Source organism: Panulirus ornatus, chromosome 1 (genome assembly GCF_036320965.1).
Source record: "Panulirus ornatus isolate Po-2019 chromosome 1, ASM3632096v1, whole genome shotgun sequence".
NCBI lineage: Eukaryota > Metazoa > Arthropoda > Malacostraca > Decapoda > Palinuridae > Panulirus > Panulirus ornatus.
Genome location: NC_092224.1, coordinates 42,146,957 through 42,164,331, shown reverse-complemented (window position 1 = coordinate 42,164,331; position 17,375 = coordinate 42,146,957). Strand labels below are relative to the sequence as shown.

General features: G+C 40.0%; 1 protein-coding gene across 1 annotated transcript in view; it reads right to left on the bottom strand.

Annotated features, from left to right (window-relative positions):
* Clbn (Nuclear export mediator factor NEMF homolog Clbn) overlaps positions 1-17,375 on the bottom strand; it is a 908,728-nt gene that overhangs the window by 467,137 nt on the left and 424,216 nt on the right. Inside the window, exons 10-11 of the mRNA XM_071695085.1 lie at positions 8,227-8,364; positions 347-543 (exon numbers count right to left, since the gene is read on the bottom strand). Coding sequence (XP_071551186.1) covers positions 347-543; positions 8,227-8,364 — 335 coding nt within the window. The remainder of the gene's footprint in view (positions 1-346; positions 544-8,226; positions 8,365-17,375) is intronic.

The window sequence follows — 17,375 nt, the reverse complement described above, 5'->3', positions numbered from 1 at the left end:
AGGGTGAAAGGAGGGCAAGGAATAGAGTGAATTGGATCGATGTGGCATACCGGGGTTGACGTGCTGTCAGTGGATTGAATCAGGGCATGTGAAGCGTCTAGGGGTAAACCATGGAAAGCTGTGTAGGTATGGATATTTGCGTGTGTGGACATATGTATATACATTTGTATGGGGGTGGGTTGGGCCATTTCTTTCGTCTGTTTCCTTGCGCTACCTCGCAAACGCAGGAGACAGCGACAAAGCAAAAAAAAAAAAAAAAGAAAAAAAAAAAAAATATATATATATATATATATATATATATATATATATATATATATATATATATATATATAAATAAAACACTCACCTAAGTAATTTTCGGTGGAAATGAACCAATGAAACTTTTCAAACCAAAGGACCTTTCTGGCTTTGTTGATATTAGTGATGGCTGCTACCTCCTTCAGCATCTGATTAGTTTTCTTAGTTGTTAATTGCAGAACCTTGGCTGAGGCACTGATTGTCTTCTGTTCCTTCTTGGCTGCTTGACGCTTCTGTTCAAAATATCTGGAAAAATGTTTCATAGCCTTTAAATTCAATAGAACAGGAAAGAAGCTATTCCTTCAATTTAAGTTACTCACTCATATAAAGAATTATAAATAACGTGGTTAAGCTATCACATTGGCTGAAACCAAACATATGGGTGTCCATGAAAGTATATTTATTCATATTTTGCTTTGTCGCTGTCTCCCGCGTTAGCGAAGTAGCGCTAGGAAACAGACGAAAGAATGACCCAACCCACCCACATACACATGTATATACATACACGTCCACACACGCACATATACATACCTATACATCTCAACAGATACATTTATATACACACACAGACATATACATATATACACATGGACATAATTCATACTGTCTTCCCTTATTCATTCCCATGAAAGCCCCCTCCCCCCCGCATGTGCGCGAGGTAGTGCTATGAAACGACAACAAAGGCCACATTCGTTCACACTCAGTCTCTACCACAGTTCCCTTTCCACATCCAGGCCCTAAAACACTTTCCATGGTTTATCCCAGATGCTTCACATACCCTGGTTCAATCCATTGACAGCACGTCGACCCCGGTATACCACAGTGTTCCAATTCACTGTATTCCTTGCACACCTTTCACCCTCCTGCATGTTCAGGCCCCGATCACTCAAAATCTATTTCACTCCATCTTTCCACCTCCAATTTGGTCTCCCAATTCTCCTCATTCCCTTCACCTCTGACACATATATCTTCTTTGTCAATCTTTCCTCACTCACTCTCTCCATGTGACCAAACCATTTCAAAACTCTGTCTTCTGCTCTCTCAACCACACTCTTTTTATTACAACACATCTCTCTTACCCTTTCATTACTTGCTTGATCAAACCACCTCACACCACATATTGTCCTCAAACATCTCATTTCCAGCACATCCACGCTCCTCCGCACAACTCTATAGCCCACGCCTCGCAACCATATAACATTGTTGGAACCACAATTCCTTCAAACATATCCATTTTTGCTTTCTAAGATAACATTCTTGACTTCCACACATTTTTCAACACTTCCAGGACTTTTCCCCCTCCCCCATCCTATGATTCACTTCTGCTTCCATGGTTCCATCTGCTGCCAAATCCACTCCCAGATATCTAAAACACTTCACTTCCTCCAGTTTTTCTCCATTCAAACTAACCTTCCAAATGACATGTCCCTCAACCCTACTGTACCTCATAACCTTGCTCTTATTCACATTTACTCTCAGCTCTCTTCTTTCACACACTATACCAAACTCAGTCACCAGCTTCTGCAGTTTCTCACCCGAATCAGCCACCAGCACTGTATCATCAGCGAACAACAACTGACTCACTTCCCAAGCTCTCTCATCCACAACAGACTGCATACTTGCCCCTCTTTCCAAAACTCTTGCATTCACCTCCCTAACAACCCCATCCATATACAAAACAAAAAACCATGGAGACATCACACACCCCTGCCGCAAACCAACATTCACTGAGAACCAATCACTTTCCTCTCTTCCTACACATACATATGCCTTACATCCTCGATAAAAACTTTTCACTGCTTCTAACAACTTGCCTCCCACACCATATATTCTTAATACCTTCCACAGAGCATCTTTATCAACTTTATCATATGCCTTCTCCAGATCCATAAATGCTACATACAAATCCATTTGCTTTTCTAAGTATTTCTCACATACATTCTTCAAAGCAAACACCTGATCCACACATCCTCTACCACTTCTGAAACCACACTGCTCTTCCACAATCTGATGCTCTGTACATGCTTTCACCCTCTCAATCAATACCCTCCCATATAATTTCCAAGGAATACTCAACAAACTTATACCTCTGTAATTTGAGCACTCACTTTTATCCCCTTTGCCTTTGTACAATGGCACTATGCAAGCATTCCGCCAATCCTCAGGCACCTCACCATGAGTCATACATACATTAAATAACCTTACCACCCAGTCAACAATACAGTCACCCACTTTTTTTAATAAATTCCACTGCAATACCATCCAAACCCACTGCCTTGCCGGCTTTCATCTTCTGCAAAGCTTTAACTACCTCTTCTCTGTTTACCAAATCATTCCCCCTAACCCTCTCACTTTGCACACCACCTCGACCAAAACACCCTATATCTGCCACTCTATCATCAAACACATTCAACAAACCTTCAAAATACTTACTCCATCTTCTCACATCACCACTACTTGTTATCACCTCCCCATTAGCCCCCTTCACTCATGTTCCCATATGTTCCTTTGTCTTACGCACTTTATTTACCTCCTTACAAAACATCTTTTTATTCTCCCTAAAATTTAATGATACTCTCTCACCCCAACTCTCATTTGCCCTCTTTTTCACCTCTTGCACCTTTCTCTTGACCTCCTGCCTCCTTCTTTTATACATCTCCCATTCATTTGCATTATTTCCCTGCAAAAATCATCCAAATGCCTCTCTCTTCTCTTTCACTAGTAATCTTACTTCTTCAGCCCACCACTCACTACCCTTTCTAATCTGCCCATCTCCCACGCTTATAATGCCACAAGCATCTTTTGCGCAAGCCATCACTGCTTCCCCAAATACATCTCATTCCTCCCCCACTCCCCTTACCTCCTTTGTTCTCACCTTTTTCCATTTTGTACTCAGTCTCTCCTGGTACTTCCTCACACAAGTCTCCTTCCCAAGCTCACTTACTCTCACCACTCTCTTCACCCCAACATTCTCTCTTCTTTTCTGAAAACCCATACAAATCTTCACCTTTGCCTCCACAAGATAATGATCAGACATCCCTCCAGTTGCACCTCTCAGCACATTAACATCCAAAAGTCTCTCTTTTTTGCGCCTATCAATTAACACGCAATCCAATAACGCTCTCTGGCCATCTCTCCTACTTACATACATACACTTATGTATATCTCTCATTTTAAATCAGGTATTCCCAATCACCAGTCCTTTTTCAGCACATAAATCTACAAGCTCTTCACCATTTCCATTTACAACACTGAACACCCCATGTACACCAATTATTCCCTCAACTGCCACATTACTCACCTTTGCATTCAAATCACCCATCACTATAACCCAGTCTCGTGCATCAAAACTACTAACTCACTCACTCAGCTGCTCCCAAAACACTTGCCTCTTACGATCTTTCTTCTCTTGCCCAGGTGCATATGCACCAATAATCACCCATCTCTCTCCATCAACTTTCAGTTTTACCCATATCAATCTAGAGTTTACTTTCTTACACTCTATCACATACCCCCACCACTCCTGTTTCAGGAGTACTGCTACTCCTTCCCTTGCTCTTGTCCTCTCACTAACCCCTGACTTTACTCCTAAGACATTCCCAAACCACTCTCCCCCTTTACCCTTGAGCTTCGTTTCACTCAGAGTCAAAACATCCAGGTTCCTTTCTTCAAACATATTACCTATCTCTCCTTCTTTCTCATCTTGGTTACATCCACACACATTTAGACATCCTAATCTGAGCCTTCGAGGAGGATGAGCACAACCCGTGTGACTCCTTCTTCTGTTGCCCCTTTTAGAAAGTTAAAATACAAGGAGGGGAGGGTTTCTAGCTCCCCGCTCCCATCTCTCCTTTAGTCGCCTTCTACGACACGTGAGGAATGCGTGAAAATATTGTTTCTCCCCTATCCCTCAAACCTGCTGAACCTAATAACCTTGCTCTCATTCACATTTGCTCTCAACTTATTCCTTTCACACTCTTTTCCAAACTCAGTCACAAATTTCTGCAGTTTCTCACTCTTCTCAGTCAAATCAGACACCAGTGCTGTATCACTGGCAAACAACAACTGACTTGCTTCCCAGGCACTCTCATTCCAAACAGACTGCATACTCAACCCTCTCTCCAAAACTCTTGCATTTATCTCCCTAACCACCCCATCCATAAACAAATTAAACAACCATGGTGAGATCACACACCCTTGCCACAGACAGACCATCACACCAGTGAAGTGAGGTAACTCCAGGAGGAGAAGAATTGCTACATTCATTTATGTCTTTAGCTGTCATGTGCAATGCACCTAAACTACAGCCCTCATCCTAAACCCTGCCCTACAGACTTTTCCATGGTTTCCCCAGACTGCTTCACATACCCAGTTCAGTTCACTAACAGCATGCTGACCCCTTTATATCCAACTGTTTTATTCATGCTGTCCCATACATGCTTTACATTTTCCTGCATTTTCAGGTCCTGATCACTCAAAATCTTTCCGACTCTATCCTTCCACCTCCAATCTGGCTTCTCCTTGTATTCTCCAGTTCTGATACATATACTCTCTTTGTCAACCTCTCCTCACTAATTCTTTCAATATGTCCAAAACATTTCATTATAATTTCTGAAGTTCTCTCAACCACACTTCTTATTACCACACCTCCCTTTTAACCATTTACTACTTACTCGATCAAACCACCTAAAAAACACATATTGTCCACAAACATATCACTTCCAGCACCCATTTTCCTCCGCATATCCTCATCTATAATCCATTCCTCATCCATACAACTGTGTTCGGTCTTTTATACATTCAAACATAAAAATTTTGCCCTTACAGATAATGACATCTGTTTCCACATATTCCTTATTGCTCCCAGAACCTTCAAACCTTATCCACCCTAAAACTCACTTCCCTTCCATGGCTCTATTTACTGCCATGTCCACTCCAAGGTATCTAAAACACTTCACTGCATCCAAAATTTTCTCCATTCAAATTCACACCCCAACTAGCCTGTTCCTCTTCTCAACTAAACCTAATACCCTTGCTTTTATTCATGTTTATTCTTAACTCTCTCCTTTCACATTCTTCCCCAAACTTAGTCACAAACTTCTGCAGTTTCTTACTCGAATCTGCCACCTGTCATCAGCAAACATCAGCAAACACTTCCCAGGCCCCCCCTCATCTCTTACAGACAGCATACTCCCCCTTCTCTCCACGACCTTTGCATTTACCTCCCTGACCACCATAAGTAAACACAAATTAAACAGCCAAATCCTCACTCATGCTTCTACCAAGTAACAATAAGACATACCACCAGATGCCCTTCTCAGAACATTTACATACAAGAGTCTCTCTTATGCAGGTCTATCAATTAGAATGTAATCTAAAAATGCCCTACTCGCATACATATACTTATGTGTGTCCCTCTTGTAAACCACGTATTCCCTATCAACAGCTTTTCAGTACAAAGTTCCAAAAGCTGCTCACCACTTCCATTCGCATTACTGAATATCCCATCCCCTAATCATACCCTTGATTGCCACATTATTCACATCTGCATTTAATTCACCCATCACTAATACCTGAAACCCTTGCATCAAAACTACTGAAACACTCACTCAGCTGCTCCCAAAACACTTGCCTCTCATGATCTTTCTTCTCAGGTCCAGGTGCATGAGCAATCCACATTTCTTACCCACATCAGTCTGTATCTCACTTCCTTACACTCTTTCACACATTCCTTCAAATCCTGCTTCAGCAGTACTACTCCATCCTTATATTTCACCCTCACACCAAACCTTAACTTTACTCAGAGGTCATTCCCAAGCCATTCTCCCCCCTTGAGCTTTGTTTCACTCTGAGCTTGGTTATATACACATACTTTCTAAGACCAATGCCTAAGCTTTCAAAGAAGGTTGAGCACTTCTCACTTGGCTCCTTCTGTTCTATCTTTTAGGAATGGAAATACATAAAGAGGGAGGTTTCCAGCACCCTGACTTCTGCCCCTCTTATTGGTCTTCTATGGCATGAAGGGGATACGGAAGTAGAATTCTTTCTCTCCCACCCCAGGGATAAGTTATTATTAACAGATGTCAATTAATGCAAGAAACTTAACGATATCCAAATTATAGTAGAAATTTCCTCTGAATACCTGACAAAATATGAGTAGACAAACTTCTATGAAATCAATCTCATTGCTAGTCAAAGCTGATATATAAGTGAATATAAAAACACCATACAGTCCCAGCTGATATATAGATGAATATGAAAATACTGTAGACAGCTTGGGTTATACTTTTGTCTGGTATATAACAACCACTGTTAATTACTGTTAATAATCACATTTAATGAACCTTCATATGCAAATTTCTCAGCCCAATTATCTCTGTTAAAAAGTATAACAGAACACTGTACGTGGAGGAGTACATTTATAATAAAATTAGCAGTAAACATTAAAAAACTTGTGGTGAATAAAAAGAAGTTGAAAAATGAAAACAAAATGTACTGGAAACAATAAAAACTATAAGTAGACTGATGTCATAAGATGAGTATCTTTTAAGATATATAGTGGTACAATAACCCATAGATGGCAAAATAAATGCATGAGTGTTGATGGGTACATCATTTCAGTGATGTAGTCATAAAATTGTTCTGAAGAATATACATAAACCATAGCAAAGAAAGAGTTTATTCACTAATAACATATATCTGCTACCCTGCTGCCAGCCCTCTGAAGGGAATCTGAAACTCTTGATTGATGGACTTTAAATTTTGTGTATAAATGACTGGCTTTAAATGTTCATGTTTAAATGACAGGGCTTAAATATTCATATGAATGATTGGCTTTAAAAGCTCTTTTTCTTATTTAAATGACTGAACTCAAAAGTTCATGCACAAAAGACACGTAAGCCTTTAGCAGCTATAAGACTGCAGCACTTGCATAATATTGTGCTTGAAAAAATGAAAAATTTACTGATTATTTGGACTAAAGATCTAAACCATCATTTAAGTACGTCAATAATCCAGGGGAAAGCCAGCAGTCTCTTTGAAGATGAAATAATAAGGGTGAATCATGTAGCACTGAAAATTTTAAATCATGTCCTGGCTAGACTGAATATTTCAAAAGAAAGTTAAGTTTCACAAAGTGCACAGGACTAGCAAGAATAGTAATGATAAGGCATGTAAAGATAAACTTCACTGTCCTCTTTCCACCAGTAAATTGCAATCAATCTCACTATAAAATCTACAATCAACAAGCAAGAGTTGGGATCCATAAGAGAAGGATATGGAAGATGTTAAAACAGGATAACACTAACCAAGCCACAACTACGCCCAAGAACTACCTGTCATATACTTACAATTGTTGATATGCACGATATTTACTGAAATTACTGAAAACTTACCAGAAAATGTGAAAAGTCAGTCAAGCAGAGAATCTTCAATTACCCCTACCTTCACTGCTTTCCTCATGGTCTTCCTTCTGCCATAAAGAGACTGCAACTAATGTCCTCAACTTGGTGAGTGTTCCATTTTCCTGTACAGTCCTCCTTACATCAAAGGTATAATACTTTTGAGGGAATTTTCTGGTGTTTTAACGGTTTGGTATGAATTTGTGGTCTTTCTGAATCCCCCAGTGTTTTCCTAATATTCCCTACCAGGAATGCATCTTCCCCTTAATTCATATGTCTGATATAAAATATGCTTCATATAATGAACCTTCACCTAATGAAAGGAATACCATTATAAAAACCTCATAAACTGAGCATCAGGTGTATGATTAAAAAGAACTATGCTGTTCTATCAATTATATCTTTACTACTATCATCTATTACAGTGGTACATTACATATGTTACAAGAGAGATTAAGATGATGAAGATAAAGTACTTTCAAGAGAACTAAAGTTCTAACTTTTGAGCAATACACACATTAAAACTAACCTACGAGCATTAGCCATAGCTGATAATTCCAAATCTATATCCAATGTCATTGGCCGCATCTTTGTAGAGTCATTGCCTTCTTCACGTTCCTCATCTGAGTCTAAGAGAAGGTCATCTTCATCACAGTCATATGGATCACTGAAAGAGAACAAAATACCTTCACAGAGTCATCAGCATAAAGCATCAACTCTACAATAAATTCTTCAATTTTACAGATGGGTAAATAGAGAGGTTGAAAGTTTTACAATTCATTACTTTAGTACAGTCAAAACCTTTAACCCATGTAATAATACTAATTTCATTATCCATGCCATATGTTGGAGAAAAGTAAGAATGATCAATAAAAATATTCAAAAGTCATAACCCAGTGACCACAGCTGCTCTAAATAACTAGAGTACCCTAACTGAAGGACACTACAACAAATAAAAAACTATTTACTCTTTGCCTCATCATTTGAAAGTTCTTTCTGAAACAAATAAGATATATAACAATATAGTAAAATTTAGTTATGTATTTAGGTTACAACTCACTTCGCAGTTATGTTGCAATTTTCCATTTCCCAAAGATATATTTTCTACTACTTCTATACATGTTCAGAGAGAGAGAATTCTACTTTTGTATTCCCTGCATGTCATAGAAAGTGACTAAAAGGGGTGGGAGTGGGGGGCTGGAGATCCTCCCTTCGTGTTTTACTTTCCAAATGGAGGAACAGAAAAGGGGGCCAAATGTGGCTTTTTCCTTCAGAGGCTCAGTCATCTGTTCCTCACTAATGCATGAAATGGCAAAAATGTAGGAAAAAAAAAATATATACAATTCGAACTACCTACTACTAATTATCAAGAGTGTCTTTATTTAGAGTACATCCAGAAAAACTCAGCTCTTGTATGCATAGAGAAAAATTACAATCTTCTCACATATGATATGTAGTCTCTCATTTGAATGTTATTTTTTCTGATAAAATTATTTATACAGCAACTGAATAAAATTTACATTCCTGTGTGGTAAGTTTTCCAAACGAGTAAATGTTCAAGCTGTTCACTAAGCACTTATAATTTTCTACTTCCCCTGATTTTTCGTACTTAGTTGCTATTTCCTGTGTTAGTGAGTTGGCAATAGGAAAAGATGATGAACTGTAACTACAGCTCCCTAACCACAACCAGATCCCACAGACCTTTCCATGGTTTATCCCAAATGCTTCACATGCCTGGTTTAGTCCACTGACAGCACATCGACCCCCATACACGACATCATTCCAACCAACTCCATCCCAACCACACCTTTCATCCTTGTGTATGTTCAGGCCCCGACTGCTCAAAATCTTTTTCACTCTATCCATATGTCTCCAATTTGGTCTCCCGATTTTTCTTGTTCCCTCCACCTCTGACACACATATCCTCTTTGTTGACCTTTCCTCACTCTTTCTCTCCATAGGTCCAAACCCTTTCAACACACCATCTTCTGCTCTCTCAACTATACTCTTTTTATTACCATTACCACACATTTCTCATTCATTACTTGCTCAATCAAACCACCTCATATTGTCCTCAACCAATTTATATCCAATGCATCCACTGTCATCTGCACATCCTTATCTATAGCCCATGCCTCGCATCCATAAAATATAGCTGGGACTACTACACAGGTACACCACCGAATTTCTGGCAATTGATGGTTTGGCACCTCCTTTACTCCAGACAAAATAGGGAACTTGAAATTGCTGTGGCCACCACACTAGTTTACTGGGCAGCCACAGATGACATTTTGTGTAGGGCACACTTATTTACATTCTTTACACTGCACTTGTTGGTGGTGATACCGCAATTCTGTGATATTTTTAGCTTATTTGCTTAAATTTAACCCTAGCTATGGCTGCTAAGACATATGAGAGTGTCAGTCGTGGTGTCAAATGTAAACACCAGTCCATATCAATCCAAGATAAAGTGGAACTGTTGAAAAAAAATGGATCATGTGTTTCAGTGTGTAAGCTGTGCAACACCTACAGTATTGGTTCATCAAATGATTATAATAAAAAGAAGCAAAGGGAAAAAATATTGAAATTCTATGCAGACAGTGATTCCAAGAGGCAAATGATGATTAGAATAACAATGAAAGATGGTACGAGTACCGAGCATGATCGAGTGATGATGGAGTGGTTTCGACAGTGTCGAAGTGATGGAGTGGACTTGTCAGGTAGCATGATAATGGACCAGGCTTACTTGATCCATAAAGAACTTAAATTACAACATGAGCATGACTATAGTGAAGGATGGCTTCAAAGATTCAAGAAGCGTCATCGAACTTTCATGAATGAAGTGTGCGGAGAAAAGCAGTCTGCAAACCAGTATGTGAATGAATTTGCGAAACTTGTAGCAGATGAGCTCCTCAGTCCTGAGCACGTGTATAATGCAGACAAAACTGCATTATTCTGGCGATGCACACCTAGGAAAACACTAACAACAGAAGATGAAGAAGACCCCCACAGGATTCAAACAATCTAAGGACAGACTTACCATCTTAGGAGCTCAAACATTTAATATTTGTTTAATCTAAATTTCTAGCACTCCATGGTATACTTTGGACACATGGGAGATGTACAATTAGTGGGTTAGAGGTGTGTTGATGAATTATCATTATGTGACCATGGTTGGTCCAGCAAAATGGTTAATTCGGCAAGGTTTGGAACCAAGAGTACCGGAAAATCAGTGGTGTACCTGTAACTTTAAACAAACCCATTTTAACCTTTTCAGATAATGATCTCTATTTCCACATATTTTTCAGCACTCTCAGGACCTTCACCCCATCACCAACCCTATGGCTCACTTCCATTTCTGTGGCTCCATTCACTGCTATGTCCACTCCTAGATATCTAAACCACTTCATTTCCTCCAGCTTTTCTCCTTTCAAACAAATACTCCAACTAACCTATCCCTCAACCCTGATAAACCAAATATCCTTGTTTTTATTCACATTTACTCTCAACTGTCTCACTTCACACACACTTCCAAACTTCCAAACAGCTGACTCACTTTCCAGGTCCTCAAATCTACAGACTGTATACTTGCCTCTCTCTCCAAGACTCACATTCATCTCTCTCTCCATCCCATACATAAATGAACTGAAGAATCATGGTGACATCACACACCCCTGCTGCAGATTAACCTTCACTTGGAGCCATTTATTCTCCTTACTTCCTACTCTTACCTATGCCTTGTGTCCGCAATAATAACTTAATGCTTCTTTCAACTTTCTTAAGGCCTTCCACAAGGAATCTTTACCAACCCTACCATATGCTTTCTCTAAATTCATAAATGCCACACAAAATCCGTTTTTTAAATGTTTTTCACACATTCTTTAAAGCAAACACCTGATCCACACATCCTCTACAGCCTCTGAAACCACACTACTCCTCCCCAGTCTCATGCTCTGTACATGTCGTCACATATGAGAGGTAAACTCAACAAACCTATACCTCTGTGGTTTGAACACTCACATCTATCCCCACTGCCTTTCTACAAGGGCACTATACATGCATTCTGATAATCCTCAGGCACCTCACCATGATCCATACATACAACGAGAATTCAAATTAACCTAGCGCCACCCCTTCTTAATAAATTCAACAGCAATACCATCCACCTTCTCTTTCCACCAAACCACTCTCCATGACTCTCTCTCGCCTCACATATCATCCCAATCCAAACACCCTACATCTGCTACCCTATTCTCAAACACATTCAATAGCCCTTTAAAATGCTCACTTCATCTGCTCACCTCATCACTATTTGTTATCATTTTCCCTTTTGCCTGCTTCAACAATGCCCCTATGTCTTCTCTTATTTTTCACACATTATTAACCTCCATCCAAAGCCCCTTCCTAATCTCCCTAAAGTTTAGTGATACTCACTCACCCCAACTTTCATTTGCCTTCTTTTTCAAACCCTGCACCTTCCTCCTGCTACTTCCTCTTATACATCCCCTAATCATTTACACTCATTCCCTGTAGGTAATATTTAAATGCCTCTCTTTCCTCTTTAACCTGCAACTTTACTTCTTCATCCCACTGCTCACTAACCTTTTTAGTCAGCCCATCTCCCACTTCGACTGTCACATGCATCTTTCACACATGCCAGCACTGCTCCCCTAAATACCTCCCATCCCTCATCTACTCCTCTTGCTTCATTCATTCTTGCCTTCAGTGCCACTTACACTCAATCACTTGAGGTATTTCTTCAAACAAGCCTCTTTACCAAGCTCACTTACTTACAACACTTTTTTCACTGAATCATTTCCTCTTTTCTGAAAAACACTCCAAAGCTTCACCCTTACCTCCACAAGATAGTGGTCAAACATTTCAGCAGCTGCCCCTTTCAGCACATTTATATCCAAAAGTCTCTCTTTTATACAAATATCAATTAATACGTAATCCAGTAATGCCCACTGACCATCTATCCTACTCATAAATGTTTACTTGTGTATGTCCCTCTTCTTAAACCAGGCATTCCCAATCATCAGTCCTTTTTCAGCACACAACTACAAGGTGTTCATTTCCATACCCCATGCTCACAATCATACCCTTTACTGCCATGTTGCTCACTTTTGCTTTCAAATCATCCATCATTAATACCCAGTCACTTACATGAAAACTGCTAACATAATTACTAATCAGCTCCAAAAACACTTTCCTCTCATGATATTTCTTTTCATGGCCAGGTGCACAAGCACTAATAATCACTCATTTCTTGTCCTTCACTTTCATTTTTACCCACATCAGGCTAGAATTCACTTCCTTGCACACTTTCACACACTCCCACCACACCTGCTTCAGGATTTTTTCATGTTAGCTGACATGGCACAGGCAGCTAGGTCCCTAACCAAGGGTATCCTATTAACAATACATACACATATATTTTTCCTTTATCATACTAAATCGCCATCTCCCGCGTTAGAGACAAAGCAAAAGAAAACAGACAAAAAAATGGCCCAATCCATCCACATGCACATGTATATATATAAACGCCCACACACGCACATATACATACCTATACATTTCAACATATACATACATATACATACAGAGACATATACATATATAAACAAGTACATATTCAAACTTGTTGCCTTCATCCATTCCCATTGCCACCCCGCCACACATTAAATACCCCCCCAGGTAGCGCTAGAAAAAGACAAAAAGGCCACATTCGTTCACACTCATTCTCTAGCTGTCATGTGCAATGCACCAAAACCAAAGCTCCCTTACCACATCCAGGCCCCACACACCTTTCCATGGTTTCCCCAGATGCTTCACATGCCCTAGATCAATCCACTGACAGCACGTCAACCCAGTTATACCACATCATTCCAATTCACTCCATTCCTAGCATGCCTTTCACGATCCTGTATGTTCAGGCCCCGATTGCTCGAAATCTTTTTCAATCCATCATTCCACATCCAATCTGGTCTCACACTTCTTCCCTCCACCTCTGACACATGTATCCTCTTTGTCAATCTTTCCTCACTCATCTCACTCATTCTCTCCACGTGTCCAAACCATTTCAACACACCCTCTTCTGCTCTCTCAACCACACTTTTTTTTTATTACCACACATCTCTATTCCCTTTTCATTACTTACTTGATCAAACCACCTCACACTACATAGTGTCCTCAAACATTTCATTTCCAGCACATCCACCCTCCTCTGCACAACCCTATCTATAGCCTATGCCTCGCAACTATATAACATTGTTGGAACCACTATTTCTTCAAACATACCCATTTTTGCTCTCCAAGATAAAGTTCTTGCCTTCCATGCATTTTTCAACACTTCCAGAACCTTCACTCCCTCCCCAACCTAGTAACACACTTCCGCTTCCATGGTTCCATCTGCTGCTAAGTACACTCCCAGATATCCAAAACACTTTACTTCCTCCACTTTTTCTCCATGCAAATTTACCTCCCAATTACCTTGCCCCTTAGCCCTACTGAACCTAATAACCTTGCTCTCAACTTTTCCTTACTCTCAACTTTTTCCTTTCACATTCTTTACCAAACTCAGTTACCAACCTCTGCAGTTTCTCACCTAAATCAGCCACCAGCACTGTATCATCAGCAAACAAACACTGACTCACTTTCTCAAGCCCTATCATCAACAACAGACTGTATACTTGCCCATCTCTCCAAAGCTCTTGCATTCACTTCCTTAACCAACCCATCCATAAACAAATTAAACAACCATGGAGATATCACACAACCCTGCCACAAACTGACATTCACTTGGAACCAGTCGCTTTCCTCACCTTCCTACTTGTACATCTGCATTACATCCTTGGTAAAAACTTTTCACTGCCTCCAGCAACTTACCTCCTATACCATATACTCTTAAACCTTCCACAAAGCATCTCTATTCACCATATCATAAGCCTTCTCCAGAGCCATAAATGCTACACACACATCCATCTGTTTTTCTAATTAATTTCTCATGTACATTCTTCAAAGCAAAACACCTGATCCACACATCCTGTACCACTTCTGAAACCATACTACTCTTTCCCAATCTGATGCTTCAAACATGCCTTAACCCTCTCAATCAATACCCTCCCATATAATTTCCCAGCAATACTCAAAAAAACATATGCCTCTGTAATTTGAACATTCTCCTTTATCCCCTTTGTCTTTCTTCAATAGCGCTATGCATACATTTTGCCAATCCTCAGGCACTTCACAAAGATCCATACATACATAAGCCTTCTCCAGATCCAGAAATGCTACACACACATCCATTTGTTTTTCTAAGTATTTTCTCATATACATTCTTCAAAGCAAACACCTGATCCACAAATCTACCACTTCTGAAACCATACTGCTCTTTCCCAATCTGATGCTTCATACATGCCTTAACCCTCTCAATCAATACCCTCCCATATAATTTCCCAGCAATACTCAAAAAAACATATGCCTCTGTAATTTGAACACTCTCCTTTATCCCCTTTGCCTTTCTTCAATAGCACTATGCATACATTTTGCCAATCCGCAGGCATTTCACCAAGAACCATACATACAATGAATATCCTTACCAACCAACCAACAACACATTCATCCCCGTTTTTAATAAAATCCACCGCAATACCATTCAAACCCGCCACCTTACCACCTTTCATCTTCCACAAAGCTTTTACTACCTCTTGTGCTTAACAAACTACTCTCCCTGACCCTCTCACTTCGCACACCACCTGGACCAAAACACCTTATTTCTGCCACTCTATCATGAAACACATTTAACAAACATTCAAAAATCCCACTACATCTCCTCACATCATCACTGCTTGTTTTATCCTACCCATTTTCCCCGTTCATGATATTCCCATTGGATCCTTTGTCTTATGCACATTATTTACCTCCTTTCAAAACATCTTTATATTCTCCCTACAAATAAAAAATACTGTCTCATCCCAACTCTCATTTGCCCTATTTTTCACCTCTTGCATCTTTCTCTTGACCTCCTGCCACTTTCTTTTATACATTTCCCAGTCATCTGCATATAAATATACATACATACATACATATATATATATATATATATATATATATATATATATATATATATATATATATATATATATATATTTTATTTTTTTTTGCTTTGTCGCTGTCTCCCGCGTTTGCGAGGTAGTGCAAGGAAACAGACGAAAGAAATGGCCCAACCCACCCCCATACACATGTATATACATACACGTCCACACACGCAAATATACATACCTACACAGCTTTCCATGGTTTACCCCAGATGCTTCACATGCCCTGATTCAATCCACTGACAGCACGTCAACCCTGGTATACCACATCGATCCAATTCACTCTATTCCTTGCCCTCCTTTCACCCTCCTGCATGTTCAGTCCCCGATCACACAAAATCTTTTTCACTCCATCTTTCCACCTCCAATTTGGTCTCCCACTTCTCCTCGTTCCCTCCACCTCCGACACATATATCCTCTTGGTCAATCTTTCCTCACTCATTCTCTCCATGTGCCCAAACCATTTCAAAACACCCTCTTCTGCTCTCTCAACCACGCTCTTCTTATTTCCACACATCTCTCTTACCCTTACGTTACTTACTCGATCAAACCACCTCACACCACACACATTGTCCTCAAACATCTCATTTCTAGCACATCCATCCTCCTGCGCACAACTCTATCCATAGCCCACGCCTCGCAACCATACAACATTGTTGGAACCACTATTCCTTCAAACATACCCATTTTTGCTTTCCGAGATAATGTTCTCGACTTCCACACATTCTTCAAGGCTCCCAGGATTTTTGCCCCCTCCCCCAACCTATGATCCACTTCCGCTTCCATGGTTCCATCCGCTGCCAGATCCACTCCCAGATATCTAAAACACTTTACTTCCTCCAGTTTTTCTCCATTCAAACTTACCTCCCAATTGACTTGACCCTCAACCCTACTGTACCTAATAACCTTGCTCTTATTCACATTTACTCTTAACTTTCTTCTTTCACACACTTTACCAAACTCAGTCACCAGCTTCTGCAGTTTCTCACATGAATCAGCCACCAGCGCTGTATCATCAGCGAACAACAACTGACTCACTTCCCAAGCTCTCTCATCCCCAACAGACTTCATACTTGCCCCTCTTTCCAAAACTCTTGCATTCACCTCCCTAACAACCCCATCCATAAACAAATTAAACAACCATGGAGACATCACACACCCCTGCCACAAACCTACATTCACTGAGAACCAATCACTTTCCTCTCTTCTAACACGTACACATGCCTTACATCCTCGATAAAAACTTTTCACCGCTTCTAACAACTTGCCTCCCACACCATATATTCTTAATACCTTCCACAGAGCATCTCTATCAATTCTATCATATGCCTTCTCCAGATCCATAAATGCTACATACAAATCCATTTGCTTGTATAAAAGAAAGAGACAGGAGGTCAAGAGAAAGGTGCAAGAGGTGAAAAGGAGGGCAAATGAGAGTTGGGGTGAGAGAGTATCATTAAATTTTAGGGAGAATAAAAAGATGTTCTGGAAGAAGGTAAATAAAGTGCGTAAGACAAGGGAGCAAAGGGGAACTTCAGTGAATGGCGCAAATGGGGAGGTGATAACAAGTAGTGGTGAT